Source organism: Mercenaria mercenaria, chromosome 18 (genome assembly GCF_021730395.1).
Source record: "Mercenaria mercenaria strain notata chromosome 18, MADL_Memer_1, whole genome shotgun sequence".
In the NCBI taxonomy this organism is placed as follows: domain Eukaryota; kingdom Metazoa; phylum Mollusca; class Bivalvia; order Venerida; family Veneridae; genus Mercenaria; species Mercenaria mercenaria.
Genome location: NC_069378.1, coordinates 42015505 through 42041665, shown reverse-complemented (window position 1 = coordinate 42041665; position 26161 = coordinate 42015505). Strand labels below are relative to the sequence as shown.

At 34.6% G+C, this 26161-nt stretch overlaps 2 protein-coding genes across 13 annotated transcripts in view; both read left to right on the top strand.

The window, feature by feature from the left end:
* The window catches only part of LOC123538148 (tensin-3-like), a 438691-nt gene that overhangs the window by 145250 nt on the left and 267280 nt on the right, over window positions 1-26161 (top strand). The gene's annotated exons all lie outside the window — the stretch shown is intronic.
* Window positions 1637-20661, top strand: LOC123538143 (uncharacterized). Its single transcript, XM_045322111.2, has 2 exons — window positions 1637-1725; window positions 18753-20661. The coding sequence occupies exons 1-2, from the start codon at window positions 1684-1686 to the stop codon at window positions 19950-19952; spliced, it is 1242 nt and encodes a 413-aa protein (XP_045178046.2). The 5' UTR covers window positions 1637-1683; the 3' UTR covers window positions 19953-20661.

Genomic DNA, 26161 nt, shown 5'->3' with positions numbered 1-26161 from the left:
TTAGTGACATTTATGCTTATATTATACTGTTATCACATAGTAACATGTAAGAACTGAAATCCCTATAACATTAAGTAGGATATTATATGTTTATAAAGTACCCGCATTTTTCAATTTTACTTAATTTCAGAAATGCTTGAACAGTGGGATAAGAAAAGATCCTATAAAATAAAAATGAGTGCGGTGACCTATGCTTTTCCTGCCATTATTTGTCTTAAAAGCTAATGTTCTTCAAGCTCACATAGTATGAAAAAAATCTTAACGGTAAATAAGATTTTAAATTTCTTTTATGCTTTTTTAAAGGTTTTTAAAGGTTTCAATAAAATAAGTTTATAATTATACACTTATTTTATTGAAATCTTTAAAAAATCACAAATGCGTTTAATTTATTTAATATACTGAATTATATGTATTAAGAACGCAAATAAACTCTTGTAAATGCACTATGTCCTATATTATTTTTTAGTTTAGACTACATAACACAACCATGGCAACAAGAAGATATGTTGTGAATTGTTAACTGAAGGGATTAAAACCATATGTTGTCTAAAGCCTTCTGAATGACTCTCTGTAAAGTTAATAACTCGTTTCAAAATCGCGATCTATTAATGGAACATCATGTGGGGAAGTTGGCAGTTACTTGTGGAGAACAGGTTTGTACTGGTACAGAATCCAGGAACACTGGTTAGGTTAACTGCCCGCCGTTACATAACTGAAATACTGTTGAAAAACGGCGTTAAACCCAAAACAAACAAAAATTAATGGAACACGTTCCGTTAGCGATCCATTGCAATCATTTCTTGGTTTATTAAATGGATCGCTAATGAAACGCACTAAAACACCGAAAAGCGGTTTTGACAGGGTTTTATAAGGTGTTTTGATAGAGTTAATTAGAAAAAAAATGTTTGGCAAGTTTTATGCTTATTTTGAATAAGCATTCCACCATCGGAAATGATACAATATGTTTTATTGAAGTAAAATTCAACATAATTTCTAAATTTTTACTTTCAGCAAAGGTGACTTTGTCTGTGAAATAATTCTAATTCTTTCTCTCAACAAAACCCTTTGTTAAGAAATCATAACCGCGTTAATTCAACCTATTTGTTATCTAAAGTTTAGTCATTAATTCTAAGCTGATAATTAAAAGCTCATAACGCCTTTCTTTATAATGTGGCTGCCACATTTTCTGAACACAAAATATTTTCATTTTTATTGTTAAATCCTGTTTCGGTAATTCTTTTCTTTAATATTTGTCAAAAGTTTGAGGGTTGATTTACATAGAAGAATGTTTTATTTAATACATTGTTTTTATTACCTCTCTTTACGACTCTAACTGTTTAAGTTCATATGCAGTATTGAAAATAGTGCTTCTCTTATCATGTAATTATGCATAAGATATTATTTGGACAGCCGTTACATCAGTTTTAACATAAAATTTAAAGCCTTATGGGACTTTAAGTTTTCGATTGTTTACAGTATGCCATCAAAACAATTTATAGCCGTAATATAAGCCCTTTTCCACGTGGTTAATGTTTAGTCTGAATACGACAGTTTAAAAAAAAACTGGATTACATGTGTCTGATCAGGAAGATATGACGTTTTCGTAAATAGTCAGTTGATATTAAAATACTATCCCATTTGATTATATGAATATTTACTGTATTAAATTCACTATTGAAAGATATGACTGGATACGGACTGTTGAAACAAAAGTATATCTTCACGGTTTGTATTTCAATCTATTTCAAATTATACGTTTTTGAATAGTTTTGGAAACATTAAATGATCATTTCAGAAACAGAACGCTTCATACACTGAAAAAAATTTAATGAATATTTCTATTTACGTATAAGTCAATCTGACTAAAGTACATCTCCTATTACGCTACGCATAGGATCTGACAACGAGCTATTGATGGCCTCGTTCTGACAACCCTTCCGCTAGCCAATCAAAAGTTAACTTACAACATTCTGCAAGCTTTAAAAAGCCTTGGTATTTGATATCAACAATTTTTATGTCGAAAGATGTCAGATAGCCGGTTAGCTCAGTCGGTAGCGCACTTGCTCTGTAAGCGAGAGGTCCCGGGTTCGAGCCCTGGATTAATTGCAATTTTTTCTTACTCTTTGACATTCGAACAAGTTGTCTGATTGGTTCAAACAAAAATAGATGTGCGAAAATAAAAATAGCAATCTTGGAAATCCAAAATATACAGAAGACGAGTGTGAATTGGTCGTTCTCAGATCTTCGTTTAGAAGATCAAGTACTTTAGTCAGATTGCGTATAAGTTTAATAGTCAAGGATTTAGATTATTAAAGCTGAAATTATATCTAGTATTTCTGTTCATAAATATGTACGATGCATTGAAATATTGTAAACTAGTTCGACTTGTAGACGATTTTGCAAGCTTGTCTTTATTTGCTGAAATACAATTCCTGAACATACAAAAAAATAACTCTTTACGTTATATAAGTAATGTATGTACATCTAAATTATCTGGTTTTAAACAACGAAACCTGAAAACAGATGTGGAAAAATATTAGTTGTCAACGTTGAAAACTAAAGTTGCTTATATTTTCCAAAATGTCGATAGGCTCGGCATTTAGAAAGGCAAGCTATCAAATATTTTATTACTTAATTGAAATCAATGTCCAGTGAAAGATCATTTTTGTACGTACAGCATGCTTTCAATTTTAATGGCCATAACTCAGTGAAAAAAAATCGAACAAAAACATAATCATATGCCATCAATGATATAGGATAAGCAGTCAGGACAGTCTCATTAACAGAATACGTTGTGAGAGCATAACAACAAATAGATATTCCGTGCGACACGTGCTGGTGATTCGCAAAGCTATACTTCAAACAAATTTGCAATTGCTGTTTCCGTCAGTGGTTGGTTTAGGATTAGATGTCTTGACAAGAGGTTTTGGCTCCTGGGCGGATTCTGTTATATTGACTTTTATGAAAAAAAGCAAAAGATCTTACTTCGTTGAAATTTCTTCAAACTAAAGCACCTGTAAGATATTCCCAACTTAGTTTGAACCTGACCATTCCGATGGATTTTAGATTAAACCCTGCCAACAGAATAGCGAAACCGTTATTACGGTTAGTATAATTAAGACAGTTAAAACACTTTAACTTCAAACTACTCTTCGTACTAATCATTGCTGTTAAAATTATAAATAAACGTATTTTTTTTATTCATTTAGAGTTTTTTAATACATTTGAAAATAATTAACATAATATTTTTTCCTAACAATATGTACAATTAATTGAACTGTATGACTTTTTTAATAAGATGGCTAAACTTACTTATGACTATTTATTATGATTTCAAAAATTTCTTAAAAAGTTAAGGCAGTCCCCCTAGCTATCTTAAAGTTTAAGTAATAATGCCTGTTTCAAAAAAAAAAATCTTCACAAACGTAAGTTTAAAAATGGTTTATGAATAGCGCTCAATTTTTTTCTCAAAACCAAGACGAAAAATAGGAAAGTTTAGGGAAAGTATAGAGTTGTTTTTTGCAGATTTTATCACAGTGACTGATGTTTTCTGTAATTAACAAAAATATGAGAATAAATTATTATTTACGTAAGATCATACAACATGAGATAATAAATTTTATCACGGATTCGTATGTTTTCGTGGTTTGTTGTAAATTTCAGCTGGCCAGATCCAGATTTCATTTAAGGTTATCAGATAAAATGGCTCTTAAATGGCTCTTACTGTTTACCAAACTTGCATAACTACTAAAAAGTTATAAATTAAAATATTTCTTTACTCAATGACCGATTACAGTCGTAAACAAAACCTCAAATATTTTATGCTTTCAGCATGAAGTGCACAAGTTTGCTTTTATATATAGTTTCGATTTATGTGAAGATTCATGGATTGATTGAATCATTTGTTTTATTATAGTTCAAACATCTTTTTTATCCAGTGAACAGCGAAGAATTTTCAAAAAATGACCAACTCATTTTCAGATAATTTTATATCAAAAAAAAAAAAAGGGTCTACTTAATCTTAAAGTGGTACAACATTAATGGAAATTCTTTGTTCCTCCTACTATGGATAATCCACATTCTTGGAGGAACTGCCAAAATGAAAGGACTGCACTCATCAAAACGGACCAAGTTTAGCAAAAGAATACATAAATAGCAAAGTGTGTTCTTTCTCCTTTTTGTGCATTTTATAGTTCAAGTTTTACTTTTTTGTATTATCGTAGAGGTTTTAATATTGTCCGGTACTACAATATTAAGAAGAGCACTTAAGTTATTTGTTTTAATGTTTGTTCTTCTTTTATATTATGTTAAAGTCCATAGCTAGGTGTATATCATAGATATAAATAAATTTATAAATGCATGAATTCTTTCAAGGAAGGGATATAAGTCTGTTTAAGGTTAGAAGTGTAATAATTGAATTAACCTCCCCTGGACCAAAGTTTTCTTTAAATATAAGACCATCAACGGTTTGCATGGATATCACGGGAAAATCTTGAAATAGCTGTTACGCACACACAGTAAAGAGTGTACTACATAATTATTGAGTGTGTTAAAATGGAAGGAAGGGGTATTGGTAAAAGGGATAATGCATTCTTAAGAGTGATTAAGGTAATCATTTTGCTTTTTGTTAATGTTCATGTTTTTGGGATGTTCATGCACGTACGTGTATGAAAGGCTTATGAATTAGGTGGGTGGGGTACATGGTATTATTTCTGGGCAATTTCGAAGTTACTGTAAAACAAACTTTATTCCAATGTGACAGTATGTTAAAACCATGAAGCACTTTCACTTTAATTAAAAAAACTTAGGTGGGAAATGTTATAAGTATGTTCGTGTCACAATTTTCGGTACAAGTACACTATCAGTCTATATTTAGCAATAACCACAGGAAAGATAACTCCTGCAAACACTTAATTCGGGATTTCAAAACAAATGTGACCACAAACAAATTAGTATGCTCGCATTCACTTTTTAAACCTAGCTTATTGTGTTGCATATAGGGTGTCTTAAATACTGTATGATTTTTAAGACAGGAAAATGTGCAGATTGGAAATTATACACTGTTTTTCAAAGTGAAAGTACCATGTATTTGAATGGGACTAAAATTTCATTTTCATTTTTTTTTATTGAATGGGTGCGTAATCTCTCTAAAGAAACTAGGGAAATCTTTCTTTCTTGTAGATAAATAAGTCATAATAAAATATAAATCAAATACATGTAGCAGAAAAAATGCAATTAGCTGCGGTCACTTTTGCACAAAAACCTGAAAAATGTGTTACGTGTCAAAATCTAGGACATGACTTTAATACCCTATAAATCTTTATCACTAAATTTTATGGTCAAAAGCACAATTGATTTGTCATTCTTACAAACACAAGTGTCCAAAAAAAAACAACAAAAAAACAATTTTCATCTTGTAATCAAAACTAAGAAAAAAGTGGTGGTTGTTGCTTCTATATCATCAGGAATAAATGCGAAAAAATCCGTGTAAATTAGGTGAGCACAACTACTTCTCTAAAAAAAACACATTACAACTAATCAGGTGTCGGCAAAATGTATCATTTTTTGTGCACATGCCTTTGTACATTAAAGAAGTCCGAGTTATAGGTATGGTGTCCGAGAAGGGTCCATGCGCTTACGTAGAGCGCATCTACACGGATTTTATTGCTCAGATAAATATACATATAACTTTACCTGTTTACCAAAAGTCAAAGGAAACAACAGTATTGATTTTGAAACAATATTATTTATTTACAGGCGTATGCTTGACAAATGACATCGAGAATTTTAACGCTGCATTTTCAAGTACCTGATATTTTCCACTTTGATAAAGGGGACGCAGACTTTGAAATTAGAAAAAAGTGGGTGGGGTATGATAAAATTTCTCTGCAAAAAATACAAAGTTTCGGTACATGAAATGGATACTGTTTCAACTGTTATTTGTACACAAAGGAATGCTCACTAAAATAACGATGAATAAAACTCAAATAAGAAAGTTATTGTTGAATTATAACGAGTCATTGTGAACAATTAATAATTTTGTGTGTGAAAATAATAGCGCTTTACCTCGTCCAAACATTTATCAATATCCCACAGATTCTAATTTAAAGAAAAAAGTGAAATAAGTTCACTATCTTAATTTTCATTTTGCAATACGGTAAGCTAAAACATAGTATTTAGTTTGCAAAGTGGTGCATATGAAAAGATATGGTGGACAAGGAAGGCCACATTCCAAAACTAAAAGAGTATATTCCCTTTAATGCATTAAATGATTATTGTTACAGAAGTCGAGATGCTTGCAATAAGGGCCTAGATGATTCCATTATTAATTTTCAACCTGGTATTCACGAAATACAATGCACTTAAATATCGAAACACATTCAACAAACTTTTGAAAATGTATTTCCTTAAACATCTTTAAAACATGGTAGGAAATTTGGTTGAGAGGTCGAATCAGTGTGAATATGTGCACAATAACTTTCAAATCTCATTCACAAAACTTACTAATACACAGCAGAAATGTCAATTATCAAAACTCGACAAAAATACAGTTTTCCTCAATTTTATGCCATTTAAAATGTGTCTTTGAATTCTCCACAATACTTTTCATTACTCTGTTTCCACGTGTTGCACGAGACTGCTGTCATTTACGTAAAAAAATCGGGGTCAGACAAGTTGTAAATGCAGTACATGTACCATCTAAACATAATTAATTGATAATGCAGTTCAAGAAAAACTTTATCTCATAACGTAATGAACAAGTATAATGTTGAGGGGCCTCCGTGGCCGAGTGGTTAAGGTCGCTGACTTCAAATCACTTGCCTCTCATCGATGTGGGTTACGGAAGGTAGGTGGTTCTACCCAGGTGCCCGCTCGTGATGAAATAGTGCACGGAGGGGCACCTGGGGTCTTCCTCCACCATTAAAGCTGGAAAGTCGCAATGTGACCTATCATGTGTCGGTGCGACGTTAAATCCAACCAAAAAACAAAAGTATAATGTTGTGTTAACAATACACTTACATTGATCTGAGTAGCAGTCAGTTTATATGTGACTTTATTAAAGAGGCACCACAAAATAACTTAATTCTTTTGTGTTTCCATGATGGTAATTATACATGCTTTGCAGGAAGAAAAGGAGAAATAACAAGTATCTAGTTACAATAGACAGTGACATATATTAGGCCAAGACAATGTGTGTAATCATTAATGTCTTAACATTTTATTGAATAACTGTAGCAATATGTACAGAAATCACTGTATTTAGTGAAATTTCAATCACAATTTGTTTCTACAGTGTAAGATAGTTATTCATCTATGTTTTGAAACTATGCTGAAAAGAGATTGACTGAATAGGTTTGCAGATGAAGTTGTCAAAACACATTTATTCAAGAATGGCCTAAATTGTCAACCTGAAAACTTGTTGTATAACTGTATATTACCTGTATTTCAAGAATTATTTTCATAAAGTTTTTGTGAGTGAAAAAAGTAGGTCACTAGGTCATGGTGGGTCTTTAATTCATTTTGCATTTGTTATTGTTGGCAAAAAGTATAACGGAAGTTCCTCAAAACTGAAAGCGGAAATGACTTTGATTCGGAAAATAGTCCGCTGTAAGTAATATTTTTTGATAAAGGTCCATAGATATTTAATAATTTTCAGATATCGAAGACGCATTTCCTGAATATGATTCATTATTTGATAAGAAATTATAAACATCGATAGTTTTTTTTTAAATTACACACCTATGCTGTCTCCCGTTGTATGATTACAGTTACCGTTCGTCCAGCGCAGTAATACTTTTTGCAGTGAATCGTCGAGAGGTCGTGGGATAATTGAAAACCATGTAAATAAACTAAAAGTATCCACTTTTTCAAGATCAATTTCAAGTTATCGACGTTATGTATTTAACCCACCAGACCAGTGTAGCATCTTAGATACCTGTACTAAGGTATTCATTTTGTAAAATGTCATGTTATGCCCTTGAAATGCTAATCCCACTCCGAATTTTAGCTCACCTGAGCCAAAGGTGAGCTTTTGTGACCGCTCAATGTCCGACGTCCGTCGTGTGTCGTGTGTCCGTCAACATTTTCTAAAAAAATCTTCTTCAAAAAACACACTGGGCAGAATTACACTAAACTTCAAAGAAATGATCCTTGGATGGTGCCCTTTCAAAATTATTCAAAAAAATTGAATTCCATGCAGAACTCTGGTTGCCATGGCAACCGAAAGGATTTAAAAAAAACAAATTTTCTTGTCCAAAACCACAAGGCATAGAGCCTTGATATTAGGCATGTGACTTCATCTATTGGTCCTCTATGAAGATTGTTCAAATTTTGCCCCTTGGGTGAAAAGAGGCCCCGCCCCGGGATCGCAAGTTTTACAAAGACAAAAAGGAAAAAATCTTTAAAAATCTTCTTGTCTGAAACTGCAAGATCTAGGCCTTTGATATTTAGTATGTAACATTGCCTTGTGGTTCTCTACCAAATTTGTTCAAATTATAACCTTGGGGTGAAAAGAGGCCCTGCCCAGGGGATCTCAAATTTTACATAGACTTAAATAGGATTTTTTTAAAAAAATCTTCTTGTCTGAAACTGCAAGACCTAGGCCTTTGATATTTGGTAAGTAGCATTGCCTTGTGGTCCTCTACCAAAATTATTCAAATTATGCCCCAGGGGTGCAAAGAGGCCCTGCCCTGGGGGTCCCAATTTTAACATAGACTTAAAAAGGAATAAAAAATAAAAACTTCTTGTCTGAAAGTTCAAGGCCTAGGCCTTTGATAGTTGGTATGTAGCATTGCCTAGTAGATCTCTAACAAGATTGTTCAGATGCCCCGCCCTGGGGTCACGTCTTATATGAGTTATATAGGAAAAATTACTTAAAAAATTATGAGATCATATTTCCTAGACTGTTTAATTATAATTTCTTGATGACCCCAAGTGATTAGGGATCACATGACTGTGACCTTGACCTACTGACCTACTCTCTTGTTTTTAAGATACAGCCACATGTACAGTTTTGCACACCGATCTTTAACTGACTTTCAGTGACCATGAATGTGACCTACTGACCTACTTTCTGAATATTTTAGCATCAGTTTGCTATTTGAAACATGTGGCTCATATAACTCAGTTGAGCGATTCATGGTCAATCACGACCCTCTTGTTTTGTTTACATTTTTATTAATTAGAAAGATGGCGTCGATACCAAGGTCCGAGGACGGGGCGTTAAATTTTTACCTGTTTAAGCAAACCTGGCACGTTAAAAAGAAAAACTCATAAGTACAACACTATTTGTTACACTGATATTGTACAAAACCTGATTTTTCCTTATACAAAAGCTTATTATTTTGTGTTGGATGTACTTTCATGAAGACCTCTGTTTTCTTATTACATTCATATTACCACATCCTTATTCACAAAGTACTGAATATTACAGGTGTCCATGAGTATTATAATTTAGGAATATGTTTTTATCTTCCCACCATCAGTTTCTTAAATATCCACCCCTTCCTCATTTCTGCATGAAGTGTGGAAGTAGCAATATGCGTCCCTTTAAAAAAACATTTTTACAACAGATAATGACAGCCTACAGAAGGAATATCACGGTAATAAATACGCTTGTCCTACTAAACGTAAGGTTTCATTTTAATATTATATTGAACACTTTTGTTTTAATTTAAAGTTTTAAAGAAACTAGGCGTCCATGAAAAAACCGAGTTAATGTAAACGATGGTCCAAATTCACAACGTTTCGGACGTGTTAGACACGGTGAGAAAGCAAACGTATCGTACGTATTATCATACCCTCACAAAACGAAGTTTGGGGGAGGTCGGTATATAGGAGTTAGGTTGGCGGTCGGTCGGTCTCGTCCGTCCGTCCGTTGGTTTTCAGGGTTTCCAGACAATAAATCCACTAATTTTGACGTAGTTATGGACCCTTTCCAACTTAAAACTTGCCAAACTTATGGTTTCCGGACAATAACTCATGAAAGGCTTGACAGATTTAAATACTTTTTGGTACACAGGTGTAACATCATAAAATAAAGGTCATGTTCGACTTTGGCTGTAAACCACTATTTTTACGTAGTTATGGCCCCTTTTCAACTTAAAATTTGCCATACTTCTGTGACAAGGCCATATTGTGGGGGTATTATTCGTCACTCCTGTGACAGTTCTAGTTTAGCATAGATGATTTTGCACATTGAATACATGCTTTTTACTTTTAATTCCGTAAGAACATAGTTACACACTACACTAGGAAGAGCGTTCTTATAATGTTTTGTTTTATTGAAACATTCAACTATAAAAACTGAAAATATATCTGGCAATTTCACAGGAACAATGCACGTATTGGATAGACATTTTATTGATAAGGAAGTACAAAATATGTAAAAACTAGGTAAAAAACTGAAACAAACGAGTATCTTTTGCATGTTCATTTAATAAAAACAAACAAACAAAAACAAACAAGGAGCTGCGTTCAATAAACGCTTGATGCCCCCGGTGGCATCCTTGTCGATACAAAGCAACCTAAGTCCAAAACGAGGTCAAGGTCAAACTGAGGTCAGGTGATGTTTGAAGATGAGGAATGATCACAGGTTACATCTGTATTAGTATCAATTCATTCTTGTAAGCGGTATTGATGCTAGACGAAACGGGCCCATTTGGTTAACCAAGAGATGGCCCATATAAAGCAACCTAAGTCCAAAATGAGGTCAAGGTCAAGGTCAAACTGAGGTCAGGTGATGTCTGAAGATGAGGAATGGTCACAGGTTACATCTGCATTAGTATCAAGTCATTCTAGTAAGGGGTATTGATGCTAGATGAAACGGTCCCATTTGGTTAACCTCGTACGAACGGACGGACGAACGGACGGACGGAAAGGACGATCACTGTATGCCTCCCGCATCAGTAGATGCCGGGGGCATAAAAAGAACGGGAACAATGTTTATATATTCTACAATGTATTTTGTTTTAATCGGATTTCGTGACGGTCCACTGCATCATTGTGCAGGATATGTAGTATATTCGGCAACCTGATTTCTTATCCGTACATTGTAACCAAGGTAGCGTTGCATTTTGGTCGTTGGTTACCGAAAGATTATATTGCACTACCTATTTTGTTCGTTTTTTAGCTCGACTATTCATACATATTATTTCGAACGCTCGACATCTTATCTCGTGCGCACGACATCTTCTCTCGAGCGCACGACATCTTATCTCGAGCCCTCGACATCTTATCTCGAATGCACGACATCTTTGCTAGAGCGCACGACATCTTATCTCGTGCGCACGTCATCTTAAATGATCTCGTGCGCAGGACAGCTTATCTCGAGCGCCAACATCTTATCTATATATTAAGGCCCTTCGTCTGTATTCAGATCATTAGTAAAAACATACCACTGCCACTATTTTTAGCTTTTGATTCGTTTATACTTATGACCGTTTTGCGTGTTTGCGGGGTAATAATTTAAATACACAAACTGATAAAAAAAAAGAGCAGCAAAAATGCAGTGATGACGCAAAGGAATAAATTTAAGTCCTTGTCATAATAAAGAGTAAGTATGCTGGCTTCGCCCATATATCAAAGAATTTCCCCGTTTCCCCTTGATTCATGTATGCAGTTTTATAACTTTTCTGACAATGTGCAACTTGATGATTGATACTATCAGTCTACCTGCGATTTGTTGTTATTCCAATATGCAGTAAGCATCATTGATTATGTTCGTTAAATTTTGAAGATAGGATGACCAATTATATGCACTGCTCTCCCAAATGATGTGATAAACTTGTTCTTGTGGGAAGTTTAAATAACATCGAGAGCTGTTAGGTTTTAAATAAGGCCCCTGGAATTGTTGAGCCTGATTTATAAAGCAGTGTAACGCCAGGTGGTTGGTAAATCCACATTTTATGCATTTGTGAGCATAGGTAAACTGTTTATTCCCACAGTTAAAGTGAAACAAGTTTTCATGGCAGGGGACGAACTGATACACCGGCGGAATGGGTAGGTTGCATACTATGTAACATCCAAAGTTCGGTATCATTTGTCTCCGATTTTAATATTTAATTTACTGACTTCTTAAACCCACAGACACTTGGGGTCAGGACTCCCCACCCACCCCATTCTCCTCCGCCCCTGGTTAAGTTTAGCGAATATATTGTAGCATTTGAATATGTATTGAGCATAGGTGACGATCATAAAACGCATTTTGTAACAATTTCAGCTTGTTTCAAAAATGCATTTTTTTACCATTTTACCATCAATGCTCTTAAAATAAGATTTGCATCTGTAAAAAATACACTAGAAAACAATACTGGTACTAATGATAAACTCGGACTGATGATAAAGTGTTTCCAAAATAGCTGACTCAGTTGGCATTTCATCCGGAGTTTTATTCATAAAATTCTTGCTGAACATTTCATATTTTCGAACGAGTATGCATTGTGGGTACTCTATCTTTTTACAGGAACAAGGTTCTCAAATCAGATAGGAAACATTGTTAAACGTTCAAACATATTTGAACTCGGAATAAACACAAATCCCACAGGTGTCCGTAACGGTGCAAGGGTATAGTTCATCAATTTTTATTACTCATAGTGTCTTGAAGAATGAGATAACCATAATCATGTCATAAAAATGTAATATTTCAAGCAACGATGTTGTTTTGTAATTCATGTAAGGAAAACGAGAGAAAAAGCATCTCAAGGCGTACTTTTATCGGACAGTCTATCAACCCAACCCTATTTAAATTGCATGCATAGTTCTTCGGAGCTTGTAATCAGTGTTCTGTTTCCAATAGCTATAATAATAATTTACGCAAAACGTTACCACGAAAACTTCTAGTACTTTAATTCTGGCTAACTGATCATGGACATTGGCTGTGACAATCACTTACATGAAATGCTCGTACTCGTCTTAAAGGCGATTAGTTACATATTGGTAAAGTATTTGATAAACACACTTAATTAGCTCAGGGAATGAAATGAATATGATGACCTATTGTTTTCCATTTGTCAAAGAGTTGCATTAACAACTATATACTTATCCGAAATATATCTGAAATTTTGTAAAATTATTAGCGCCTGTCATAGCCAATCGTGATTTTGCAACATATAAAGATTAGAAATAAATTATTTCAGAAGACATACGAGTTTAAAAACGTTTAGATTGTTGAAAAATCACGATGTCTATCAAATGGAAACGAATAACTAAAGATTATTTTGAAATCGAAAGAAATACTCAGCTTTTAAATTTCTTCCATATTAAAGGAAAAACGGGGAATAATTACGTAATTACGCAATTGTTTTAAAATATACAGTTCTAACAGCGATCTAAGTATAACTAATGAGTTTCTCATTCCTTAAAAAACTCTTACAAAATATACCTGAATTGAAAAATGTGATAAAATGTTCTTCAATTTTATTAGCTCACCAGAGAACAAAGTGCTCAAGGTGAGCTATTGTGACCGGTCATTGTGCGGCGTCCGTCGGCGTGCGTCGTGCGTCGTCCGTCGTGCGTCAACATTTGCCTTGTGAACACTCTAGAGGCCACATTTGTTGCCTTATCTTTATGAAACTTGGTCAGAATGTTAGTCTTGATCATTTCTAGGTCAAGTTTGAAATTGGGTCATGTTCGATTAAAAACTAGGTCAGTAGGCCAGATCAATGGAAAATATTGTGAACACTCTAGAGGCCACACTTGTGATCCAATCTGTATGAAACTTAGTCAGATTGTTTGACTTGATGATTTCTAGGAAAAGTTTGAAAGTGGGTTATGTGGAATGAAAAAATAAGTCAGTAGGCCAGATCAAAGGAACAGCTTGAGAACACTCTAGAGACCACATTTATGACCCAATCTTTATGAAACTTGAACAAATTGTTTGTCTTGATAATATCTAGGTCACGTTTGAAACTGAGTTATGTGGGGTCAAATCTAGGTCAGTAGACCAGATCAAAGGGAAAGCTTGTGAACACTCTAGAGGCCACATTTGTGATCTAATCTTTATGAAACTTGGTCAGAATGTTTGTCTTGATAGTCTCTAGGTCAAGTTCGAAACTGGGTTATATTTGATTAAAAACTAGGTCAGTAGGCCAGATCAAAGGAACAGATTGAGATCACTCTAGAGACCACATTTGTGACCCCATCTTTATAAAACTTGGATAAAATGTTTGTCTTGATAATATCTAGGTCACGTTTGAAACTGAGTTATGTGGGGTCAAATCTAGGTCAGTAGGCCAGATCAAAGGAAAAGCTTGTGAACACTCTAGAGGCCACATTTGTAACCAAATATGTATGAAACTTGGTTAGAATATTTGCCTTGATGATTTCTAGGACAAGTTCGAAACTGGGACATGTGGAGTCAAACAGTAGTTCAGTAGGCCAGATCAAAGGAAAAGCTTGTGAACACTCTAGAGGCCACATTTGTGACCCAATCTGTATAAAACTTGGTCAGAATTTTTGTCTTGATGATTACTAGGTCAAGTTCGAAACTGAGACATGTGGGATCAAAAACTGTCTTGATGATCTCTAGGTTAAATTTGAAACTGGCTCATGTGGGATAAAAAACTAGGTCAGTAGGCCAGATCAACTCTGGTGAGCGATATATAGGGCCATCATGGCCCTCTTGTTAACTATCTTAAAGTTGTAGGCATCTGTTAATTATGCTCCCCGAAGGGGAAGCATATAGTCGTCAGTTCGTCCGTTTGTCCGATGTCCCGCATTTCTTGTCCGGGATATTTCTCAGCGACCACTGGTTGGAATTAAGCAGTTTACAGTTTAAACATATTTTATTGCCTGTATATGGGACGACCCATGACTAATGTTGCGAGAAATTGTGGGTCAACTCTTTTGCCTAACATATGCACAAATGACGTAGTTATCTGTGCAATTATTTACATGACAACTACAGTTCGTTTAAGTGGGTCAACCGTGTTGTTGCACTAAGTCTTATAAAATAGACTGACCCGGTTTATAGGTTGGTAAGGGCTACGATATGTATTGTATTTTGCCTTCGAAATATTTCTATAAAATGCTTCTTCCCCTTCTGTTTGGATCCGTCCATGTTTACAAACATGTTTATTTATTTTATGGTTTGTATAGTGCATTTTATCTGACCTGGCGGGGCGTGGTTTTGCGACGGTCCACTACATTTTTGTGCAGGGTATGTAGTACATGTAACCAATGTAGCGTTGAATTTTAGTCGTTGGTTACCGAATATTACGGAATGAAACAATTATATTGCTTTACCTATTTTGCTCGTTTTTAACTCACCAGAGCACAAAGTGCTCAAGGTGAGCTATTGTGACCAGTCATTGTCCGGCGTCCGTCGGCGTCCGTCGTGCGTCGTCCGTCGTGTTCAACATTTGCCTTGTAGAAGCCACATTTGTGACCCAATCTTTATAAAACTTAGTCAGAATATTAGACTTAATAATCTCTGGGTCAAGTTTGAAACTGGGTTATGTGGGGTCAAAAACTAGGTCAGTAGGTCAGATCAAAAGAAAAGTTTGTGAAAACCCTAGAGACCACATTTTTGACCCAATCTTTTTGAACCTTGGTCAGAATGTTAGTCTAGATGGTCTCTAGGTCAGCTTTAAAACTGGGTCGATTGAGGTAAAAAACTAGGTCAGTAGGTCAGATCAAAGGAAAAGCTTGTGAACACTGTAGAGACCACATTTTTTACCCAATCTTTATAAAACTTGGTCAGAATGTAAGCCTTGATAATCTCTAGGCCAAGTTTGAAACTAGGTTATGTGGGGTCAAAAACTAGGTCAGTAAGTCAGATCAAAGGAAAAGCTTGTGAACACTGTAGAGAACAAATGTTTTACCCAATCTTTCTGTAACTTGGTCAGAATGTAAGTCTTGATGATAGCTAGGTCAAGTTTGAAACTATGTCAGGTGGGGTCAAAAACTATGTCATAGCTTAGATCAAAGGAAAAGCTTGTGAACACTCTAGAGACCACATTTTTGACCCAATCTTTATAAAACTTGGTCAGAATGTAAGACTTGATAATCTCTAGGCCAAGTTTGAAACTAGTTTATGTGTGGTCAAAAACTAGGTCAGTAGGTCAGATCAAAGGAAAAGCTTGTGAACACTGTAGAGACCACATTTTTGATCCAATCTTTATAAAACTTGGTAAGAATATAATCCTTGATAATCTCTAGGTCAAGTTTGAAACTGATTTATGTGGGGTCAAAAACTAGGTCAGTAAGTCAGATCAAAGGAAAAGCTTGTGAACACTGTAGAAAACAAATTTTTTTACCCAATCTTTCTGTAACTTGGTCAGAATGTAAGTCTTGATGAATGCTAGGTCAAGTTTGAAACTATGTCATGTGGGATCAAAAACTATGTCATAGCTTAGATCAAAGGAAAAGCTTGAGAACACTCTAGAGACCACATTTTTGACCCAATCTTTTTTTAAACTTGGTCAGAATATTAGTCTTGATGATCTCTAGGTCAAGTTTGAATTTGGGTCATGTTGGGTCAAAAACTAGGTCAGTAGGTCAAATCAAAGGAAAAGCTTGTGAACACTCTAGAGGCCACAGTTGTGACTCAATATTTATGAAACTTAGTCAGAAAGTTTAGCTTGATGATTTCTAGGAAAAGTTTGAATCTGGGTCATGTGGGGTCAAAAACTAGGTCATCTGGTCAAATCAAAGGAAAAGATTATAAACACTTTAGAGGCCACATTTGTGACTCAATCTTTATGAAACTGGGTCAGAATGTTTTTCTTAATCATTTGTAGGTCAAGTTTGAATCTGAGTCATGTGGGGTTTAAAATTAGGTCACTAGGCCAGATCAAAGGAAAATCATTTCAACACACAAGATACCACAATTAAAGTTTGAAACTCATGAGAATTAGTCAGAATGTTTGTTTTGATAATCTACAGGTCAAGTTCGAATCTGGGTCATGTGGGGTCAAAAACTAGGTCACCCGGTGAAGTCAAAGGAAAAGCTTGAGAACACTCTAGAGGCCACAGTTGTAACCAAATCTTAAAATCTTGAAATTTAGTCAGAATGTTTGTCTTGATGACCTTTAGGTCAAGTTAAACTCTTGGTCATGTGGGGTCAAAAGCTAGGTCAGTTGGCCAGATCAACTGTGGCCATCATGGCCCTCTTGTTTGAGATTACCATTATTTGCATATGTCAAAGATTAACTCCGCCCCGCCAGGTCAAATTAAACGGACTATTGGGAAAAAAAATTAAATATGTATAAAGTACTAATGAGCTTTGATAATGTGGCAGCTGAGTCCAATAAGTCTTGGGGTGTTCAAAGATAATCCTCATTGATCCATTGTAAAGCAAATATTGGATTTACCTGTATTGGAAAATAAACAGTGTCGATTTTATTGAGGTCAACTGCCACATTATCAAAGTTTATTAGTACATTTTCTTATATAAATATTTAACATAGAATCTCATGCAAAGCATGCACATTTTACCTCCAGGCACGAAAAAATAATGCATGATTAGTAGCAATTACTGTAAAGATCAGCACTTTGAAAAGAAAAAATATGTAACGGTCAAATCATTTAATTCCCTGGGGGAAAGTGTGACATTTTGTGGTAAAATTTGTCAACAGACGATTTTTTTTTTTGAAAATGTTAAAACCCACTGAATTTCACAAGGTAAAATTTCTTGATAAAGCTATTGCTGGAAAGAGAATGGTCTCTGCTACCCGTATAGATGCATCAAAGTATAAGCAAAATATCTAGAAATATAAGAAAACAATTTCAGGACTATTAGATGCATGATCGACTGTGTTACCTATCGACTGTGTTATTCTGTATAGCAGGTAACACAGATAGCTTACTTTTCCATTGCACTGATATAAATGGAACATGATTATGATCCAGACAAACGGTGTTCACTCAACAGTTTCACTCTATAAACAGATTGTTTCCCTTGTGTAAAGAGGGCTTAGGGTAAGTCTCTACATATGGGGATTAAGTATATATGCTAAACTCAAAATTTCAGACCTGAATTTATAGATTAAACAAAAACTAATAAACATAGTTGTAGTTATGTAAAGTACACAAAAGGGAATATCTCAAGTGAAAATAATTTGACATTAAAGTTCCCCCCAAAAATATGTGCATATCATACATATATACTTTAAGTTAAAACATCTGTTAGATGAGAGTATTCTATAGTAAAATAAATATTACAGAAAATATTAGTGAAGGATAAGCATATAACATTTTGAACCTGATGAGGGAAAGTAGAGAAGCATATTTTATCAAAACTTAAATAGGAAATAGGAAATGCCCTGATATGACAAATACGAAAATGAATGAAAGAAACTATTCAAAATATCAAAACATTTATGTTAGCAATACAAAAGAGCTTTACTTTTATTAATATGTGTGATTACACACGTGATTAAAATGCTGTTACAATTATTTGTCTGTACTAAATAAAGAATGCAACTGTGCTTTCCGACTGCAGGAATATGTAATGATTGACGATATCCTTATTTGAAGTTTACTTTCTGCATTCAATATCTAGTGAATGAGACGTGTGTAACTAGTTACAAAAAACAACATCAAAGTGAAATCTTAAAAAAGTTTTGATCAGTAGGTTATATATTGTAAATTATTCCCTAAGCATATACTCTGAAAAAGTTTTGTATGTCTTACAAAATAATTGCCTTTTCAGCTAGAACAAGCATATGAAATTTAGTTAGTTTAAATTAATATAATCAGATTTGTATCTTATAGACAATAATTTGTTATTAAACAAATTTATTATTATTCAGGTGTTGGCAGGATTGTTCGTGTTCCTGGTACTTCTGCAATTGAACATATTGGACATACGTGTAACCGGCAACTTCATTAGAAAAAAGCAAGATTCTGTCATTCAACAGTTTGAGCATCGAGTCTGGAACGAACATCTTACAAATCTCTCAGTTTATAAAGGCGGCCGTTTGTTGACAGAGGACAATCTAGAGAGTATAAAAGCTATAAGTATAGAGCACTGCCGTAGTCAGAGGTTTTTGGTATTCAAATGTGATTCCTCGAGTTTATGTGGAGGTTTGGCTGACCGTCAGAAAGGAATTGTGTCCTCTTTTCTCCTGGCATTACTTACAAATAGGACTTTTGTCGTCGATATGACAACTCCGTGCGAGCTAAACAACTTTCTCTTGTCAAATATTTACAATTGGTCAATGTGTACTGACTTTCTGAAGACTGTCCCAAAGACAAACTTCATTGAATTAAAGTATGTTAATGGAAATACAAAGAAATTCCTGAATCAAGTTGAAAGTTTCAATTTTGACAGAAACTGGACAAAACAAGTAGTAGTTTTACGATTAAACGCCTATGCAATCGACGGGATAAGACAACATAAACAAGCTAGAACACGACTTAAATGGTTGATGAATATTACAAATGAAGAAGCAATACATTTAGTACTGCATACTCTGTTTAAGCCAAACCAAAGACTATTGAAGGATGCTGTACAATTCTATGATAATAAAATACTAGGGAGGCATTTAGTATGTAGTCATATTCGAATTGGGAAAAATCCAAGCATTCCAGAGGACGGTACACGTCCTAGGGGATATTCAAATGAGACTGTGATATTTGACTTTTTGGAAAAGTACGATGATGTCCGAAAATATGTCATTTATATTGCTTCCGATTCAGAAGATATAAAAAGACATGCTGAAACCAGATTTAAATCATACATTAAAATACATCGAACAATTGTTCATGTTGACCGGCTAGGAAAGCTAAAACGTTTCACAAAAGAAGCTTGTGAGGGATTGTATACAGCACTTTTGGAGCAATCAATTCTAACTCTATGTGACACACTACTTTTAACACGTAGCGGCTTTGGTACTATGGCGGCGTACTTAAGAGGCACCTCTGACAATTTATTTTTGTTTCATCCGAAAACACAAAGAATACTTGAATCAAATCTAACAAACATTCAAACGATTTTCAAATTCCTTTAAAAAGTAAAGTTTCCGTTTATAGCACATCTTTAAGGTTAAGAAGTTTCTAGGTTATTAAAATCATAAGTACAAACGCAATGGCAGTAAAGGAGTATGTAATACATAGTCACGAATTGTCCCAGTTAAATGCCCGAATTGTAAGTTAAAAAACATGGCAAATAAATTTTAAATGATACTGAAAAAAAAATTAACGGGTCATAAAAAGCAAAATTTAGCCACACATTACTTTTAAATGCACTAAAAGTACCTGTTAGATATTTGGCTCGACTTTTTGAAGAAAACGTTGTGCTGTTGCACTCACCCCGGCGTCGGCGTCAGCGTCGCCGTCGCCGTCGGTTAAACCTTTTGATAAAATCAAATATCTCTGTTACTATCAAAGCTTTTGACTTGAAACTTAAAATATTTATTTACTTTCAAAGTCTTCACCAGGAGAAACAATTCCCGTTACTTTGATTGATTTTTGACAGAGTTATGCCCCTTTTTAATTTAGATTTTGTTTGTTAAAGTTTTATAAAGTGTTTACTGGCAAAGCTCTAATTCAGAGTCAAGCACTGAGAAAAGTCGTGCTTGCTGTCTTATGGACAACTCATGTTTATTTGCCTTTTCAGACAAACTGTAGTCGACGTAATGATAAAGATTGTCTACCCTTTCTGTCTCATTAATTATTTCCTATAATCTAAATCAAAGAAGTAGGTATATATTGTAGCGGTTGAATGTAGGGATAATACACGTTTTTTTTGTGTATTAACGTCTGCAGAAACCCGCGGGATTGTTTGTGACTGAGACCGAATGTCGAGGTCACAAACATATCCCAAGGGCTTCTGCAGACGTTAATACACAAAACAAACGTGTATTGTCGCTATTCTTGCGTAAAAAAATATTTCACGACGATTTATGTATTGTTTTCATATGTGATGACTTGACGATTCCGGTACATTTTTTATTTACTATTCCTGTTGTTCTTGGAAACGGTAAACATGTTTTAAATATCCGTATCCAGGGCCCGGAAATAAACAACACTATCAAAAGCACATCCTGAAGGTTTTTAAGTGATTTTTTTATCTCTCATTATTACAAACATAAAATTACCAATAATTGTTCATATCATTTCACAATTTGGTGGACTCGATCACAATTTCAAGAATAATAACTTTACATTCGAGTTATATTGAGTACGGACACGCAGTTGGAGTACGGATGAGTACGAACGTAGTGTCAAGTTTCCAAGCTGTTTATATAAATTCTTCCGGAAATTAGATAAAAACATACCGACTGATACTTACCAAAATCATAAATATGATTCCTAAAAACGAACAATAGCACAAGTTACACGCGATACTTATTTATTCACAGTTATTTACAATAACAACAGACGCTTTGTAAAGGGAGTGAACTCTAAGAGAAGCTAGTGCGTACATTGATGGGGGCAGTACGTTTGGGGTTGGAAACAGATACAGCTAAACATACTATGGATTACATTGTATCTATAATGCTACAAGAAGCGGTTGTTATGGAAGAAACAAGACGCAGATGCCAAATATCAGTGTGCGCAAAAAATACATACATATATCCCTGGCAAAGCATTTCAAAAATAAAAATCATGTATTAACAGCACGTGAATTTTCTTGTTTGCACACGATTTTTCTCCCGTTTATACATGGGCGGATCCAGTGAAAAAAGTAGTTTTTATGCAAGAATACCTTCAAGTTAAACAGTTTTCAAGTTTTTGTAGACTATTACATGTACAATATCCGCAAAATAAACTTTTAAGGCAATTCGGCGGTATGGTTCGGAGTATTTAAAGGCTGTGAATGAATGGCTAAATTACTCTATACCAACCTTACTGATACTGAAATTTGACTGAGATCTCATTACTATAGTCTGTCTATTTACTGTCATTGATTAATTATCTTTTATTAGCTCACCAGAGCACAAAGTGCTCGAGGTGAGCTATTGTGAGCGGTCATTGTCGTCCGTCGTCCGTCAACATTTGCCTTGTGAACACTCTAGAGCCCACAGTTGTGACCCAATATTTATGAAACTTAGTCAGAATGTTAGTCTTGACGATCTCTATGTCAAGTTTGAAACTGGGTCATGTAGGTTCAAAAAATAGGTCATTATGCCAGATCAAAGGAAAAGCTTGTGAACACTCTAGAGGCCACAGTTATGACCCAATATTTATGAAACATAGTCAGAATGTTTATCTTTATGATTTCTAGGTCAAGTTCGAAACTGGGTTATATGGGGTCAAAAACTAGGTCACAGGAAAAGCCTCAGGAAACACTCTAGAGACCACAGTTATGACCGAATCTTTATAATACTTTGTCAGAATGTTTGTCTTGATGATATCTAAACCAAGTTTGAAACTGGGTCATGTTGGTTCAAAAATTAGGTCAGTAAGCCAGATCAAATGAAAAGTTTGTGAACATTCTAGAGGCCACAATTATGACCCAATTTTTATGAAACTTGGGACAGAATGTTTATCTATATGATTTGTAGGTCAAGTTTGAAACTGGGTTATGTTTGGTCAAAAACTAAGTCACCTTGTCAAATCAAAGGAAAAGCTTGTGAACACTCTAGAGGCCACAGTTATCACTCAGTCTTTATGAAACTTTTCAGAATGTTTGTCTTGATGACCTCTAGTTCAATTTCTAAACTAAGTTATGTGGAATCAAAAACTAGATCACTAGCCAAGGCCAGATCACAGGAAAAGCTTGTGAACACTCTGGAGGCCATAGTTGTGATACAATCTTTATGAAACTTTGTCAGAATGTTTGTTTTGATAATGTCTAGGCCATGTTGGAAACTGGATCATGTGGGGTCAAAAATTAGGTCAGTAGGCAAGATCAAAGGAAAAAATTTTGAACAATTTAGAGAACACAGTCGTGACTCAATATTAATGAAACTTGGTCAGAATGTTTGTCTTGATGATCTTCAGATCAGTTTTGAATCTGGGTCATATGGGGTCAAAAACTAAGTCACATGGTCAGATCAAATGAAAAGCTTGTGAACACTCTAGAGGCCACAGTTGTGACTCAATCTTCATGACACTTGGTCAGAATGTTTGCCATGGTAATCTCTATGTCAGGTTTGAATCTGGGTCATATGGGGTTAAAAACTAGGTCACATAGTCAGATCAAAGGAAAAGTTTTACACTCTAGAGGCATTAGCTGTGACTCAATGAAACTGAATCAGAATGTTTGTCTTGATGATTTCTAGGTCATGTTTGAGGATGGGTCATGTAGGATCAAAAACTAGGTCACTAGGCCAGATCCAACGAAAAACTTGTTAACACTCTAGAGACCACAATTTAAGTTTGAGTTAGAATGTTTGTCTTGATGATCTATAGTTCAAGTTAGAATCTGTGTCATGTGGGATAAAAAACTAGGTCACCTGGTCAAATCAAAGGAAAAGATTGTGAACGCTCTAAAGGCCACAGTTGTAATCCAATCTTTATGAAACTTTGTCAGAATGTTTGCCTTGATGATCTCCAAGTCAAATTTGAAAATGGGTCATGTGGGGTCAAAAACTATGTCAGTAGATTAGATCAACTCTGATGAGCGATATAGGGCCATCATGGCCCTTTTGTTTTATTTCTACCCCGTTATGTATCAAGGAAGTACATGTAAAATGCACGACAATGAAAAGCTCAACAAATGTAATATTACTCAAAACATAATTAAAAATTGAAAACAGTCAAACCTGCAGAATCATGAATATTTATTTTTTTCTCAAATACAATTTATAGTGGAAGCTAAATATTAAATTTAGTATTGTAAGACCGTTAAAGGACTTTATAATGGAAATATGTGTTGCTTGTACAACTCTGTAGAATAATTGACACACAGAAGTGTGACATTACTTAATACTTACAATTTTGCCAAAATGACACTCATGCTGTTAATACATTTTTTTTATTTTTTAAATGTTTTTCATGGGGTGGACATATACCCGTGCGCAGACTGTTATCTGAGTCTTGTTTCTTTCATAATAACCTCTTCTTGTATCATTAAATATCCAGTCTATTCCATAGAATGTTTAGCTATATCAGTTACCAACCCATAACGCAATGCCTCAAACAATGTATTTACCCGTGTTTCCCTCTTGTTTACGCCTTTTTAGCTCACCTGAGCACAAAGAGCTCAAGGTGAGCTTTTGTGGTCGCCCTGTGTCCGTCGTCGTCCGTCAACAATTTGACTGTTAACACTCTAGAGGTCACAATTTTGGCTCAATCTTAATGAAGCTTGGCAAGAATGATACCCTCAATATAGACTTGAACGGGTTTGATATTGGGTTATCTGCGGGTCAAAACTAGGCCACCAGATCAAATCAAAGGAAAAGATTTTTAACACTGTAGAGGTCACATTTATAAACATATATCTATAAAACTTGGTCAGAATGTTAATCTTGATGATCTTTAGGTCAAGATTAAATCTGGGTCAGGTTGAGTCAAAATTTAGGTCACCAGGTCAAATCAAAGGAAAAGCTATTTAACACACTAGAGGCCACATTTATGACTTATCTTCATAAAACTTTGTCAGAATGTTAATCTTTATGATCTTTAGGTCAAGTTTGAACCTGAGGCGTGTGGGGTCAAAAACTAGTTCTCTCGGTCGAAACAAATGAAAAGCTATTTAACACACTGGAGGCCACATTTATGGCCATATTTTAATGAAACTTGGTCAAAATGTTAGTCTTGATGATCTTTAGATAAGGTTTAAATCTGGGTTAGGTGGAATAAAAAACTAGGTCACCAGGTCAAAACAAAGGGAAAGCTAGTTAGCACACTAGAGGCCACATTTGTAACCATATCTTTAAGTTTTAGTTAATGAAACTTGGTCAGAATGTTAGTCAGAATGATTTTTAAGCCAAGTTTAGAAGGGTAAAAAACTAGGTCACCAGGTCAAATCAAAGGAAAAGCTTGTTAACACTGCAGAGACCACATTCATGAAATATCTCTATGAAACTTTGTTAGAATGTTTATCTTGATAATCTTTAGGTCAAGTTAAAATCTGGGTCATGTGGGATTAAAAACTAGGTCACCAGGTAAAATAAAAAGGAAAAGATTGTTAATACTGCAGAGGCCACATTTATGATAATATCTCTATGAAACTTTATCAGAATGTTAATCTTGATAATCTTTAGGTCAGCTTTACATCTGGGTCAAATAGGGTCAAAAGCTAGGTCACCAGGTTAAATCAAGTGAAAAGCTTGTTAACACTCTAGAGGCCACATTTATGACTGTATCTTCACGAAACTTGGTCAGAATGTTAACCTTGATGATCTTTAGTTCAGTTCATGAATCTGGGTCATGTGGAATTTGAAATACTGACCTACTTTTTTGTTTTCTTAAGATCCAGCCTTGAAATTTGGATAGCATGTACAGTTTTGCACACCGATCTTAAAACTGACTTTCAGTGACCATGATTGCGACCTATTGACCTACTTCCTTGTTTTTTAAGATACAGCCTTGAAATTTGGATGACGTGTACAGTTCAGCACACCGATCTTAAAATTGACTTTCAGTGACCATGAATATGACCTACTGACCTACTTTCTATTGTTTTTTTTTAAGATATAGCATTGAAATTTGGATGACGTGTACAGTTTTGCAGACTGATCTTAAAACTGAATTTCAGTCACTTACTTTCTTGTTTTGTAAGATACAGTCATGAAATTTGGATGACGTATACAGTTTTGCATACCTATCTTAAAACTGACTTTCAGTGACCATAAATGTGACCTACTGACCTACATTCTTAATATTTTAGCATCAGTTTGACATTTGAAACATGTATCTCATATTACCCAGGTGAGCGATCCGGGGTTATCATGACCCTCTTTTTGTAACATTAGCGTCGTTCAGTTTTTGTCGATAACCGTGAATGTATTATAGAACAGAACAGAATTTTATTTAAGACTTGTACATGGTACATTGTCATGCATAATAAATAACATATTATGATTATACAATGTCACGTTAACATGACCTTTCAAAACATATGATAATTATATTGCGTGTATCTTGTGCGGTTGTTTTTTTAGGAATTATATTAATGTTTTGGGAAGTATCAGTCGGTATGTTTTTATCTAAATTCTCGCAGAATTCGTATATATTCTGAAAGCTTTTTACTACGTTCGTACTCATCCGTACTCAAAATGTGTTCGTGCTCAAAATACTTCGAATGAAAAGTGATTAGTCTTGATAT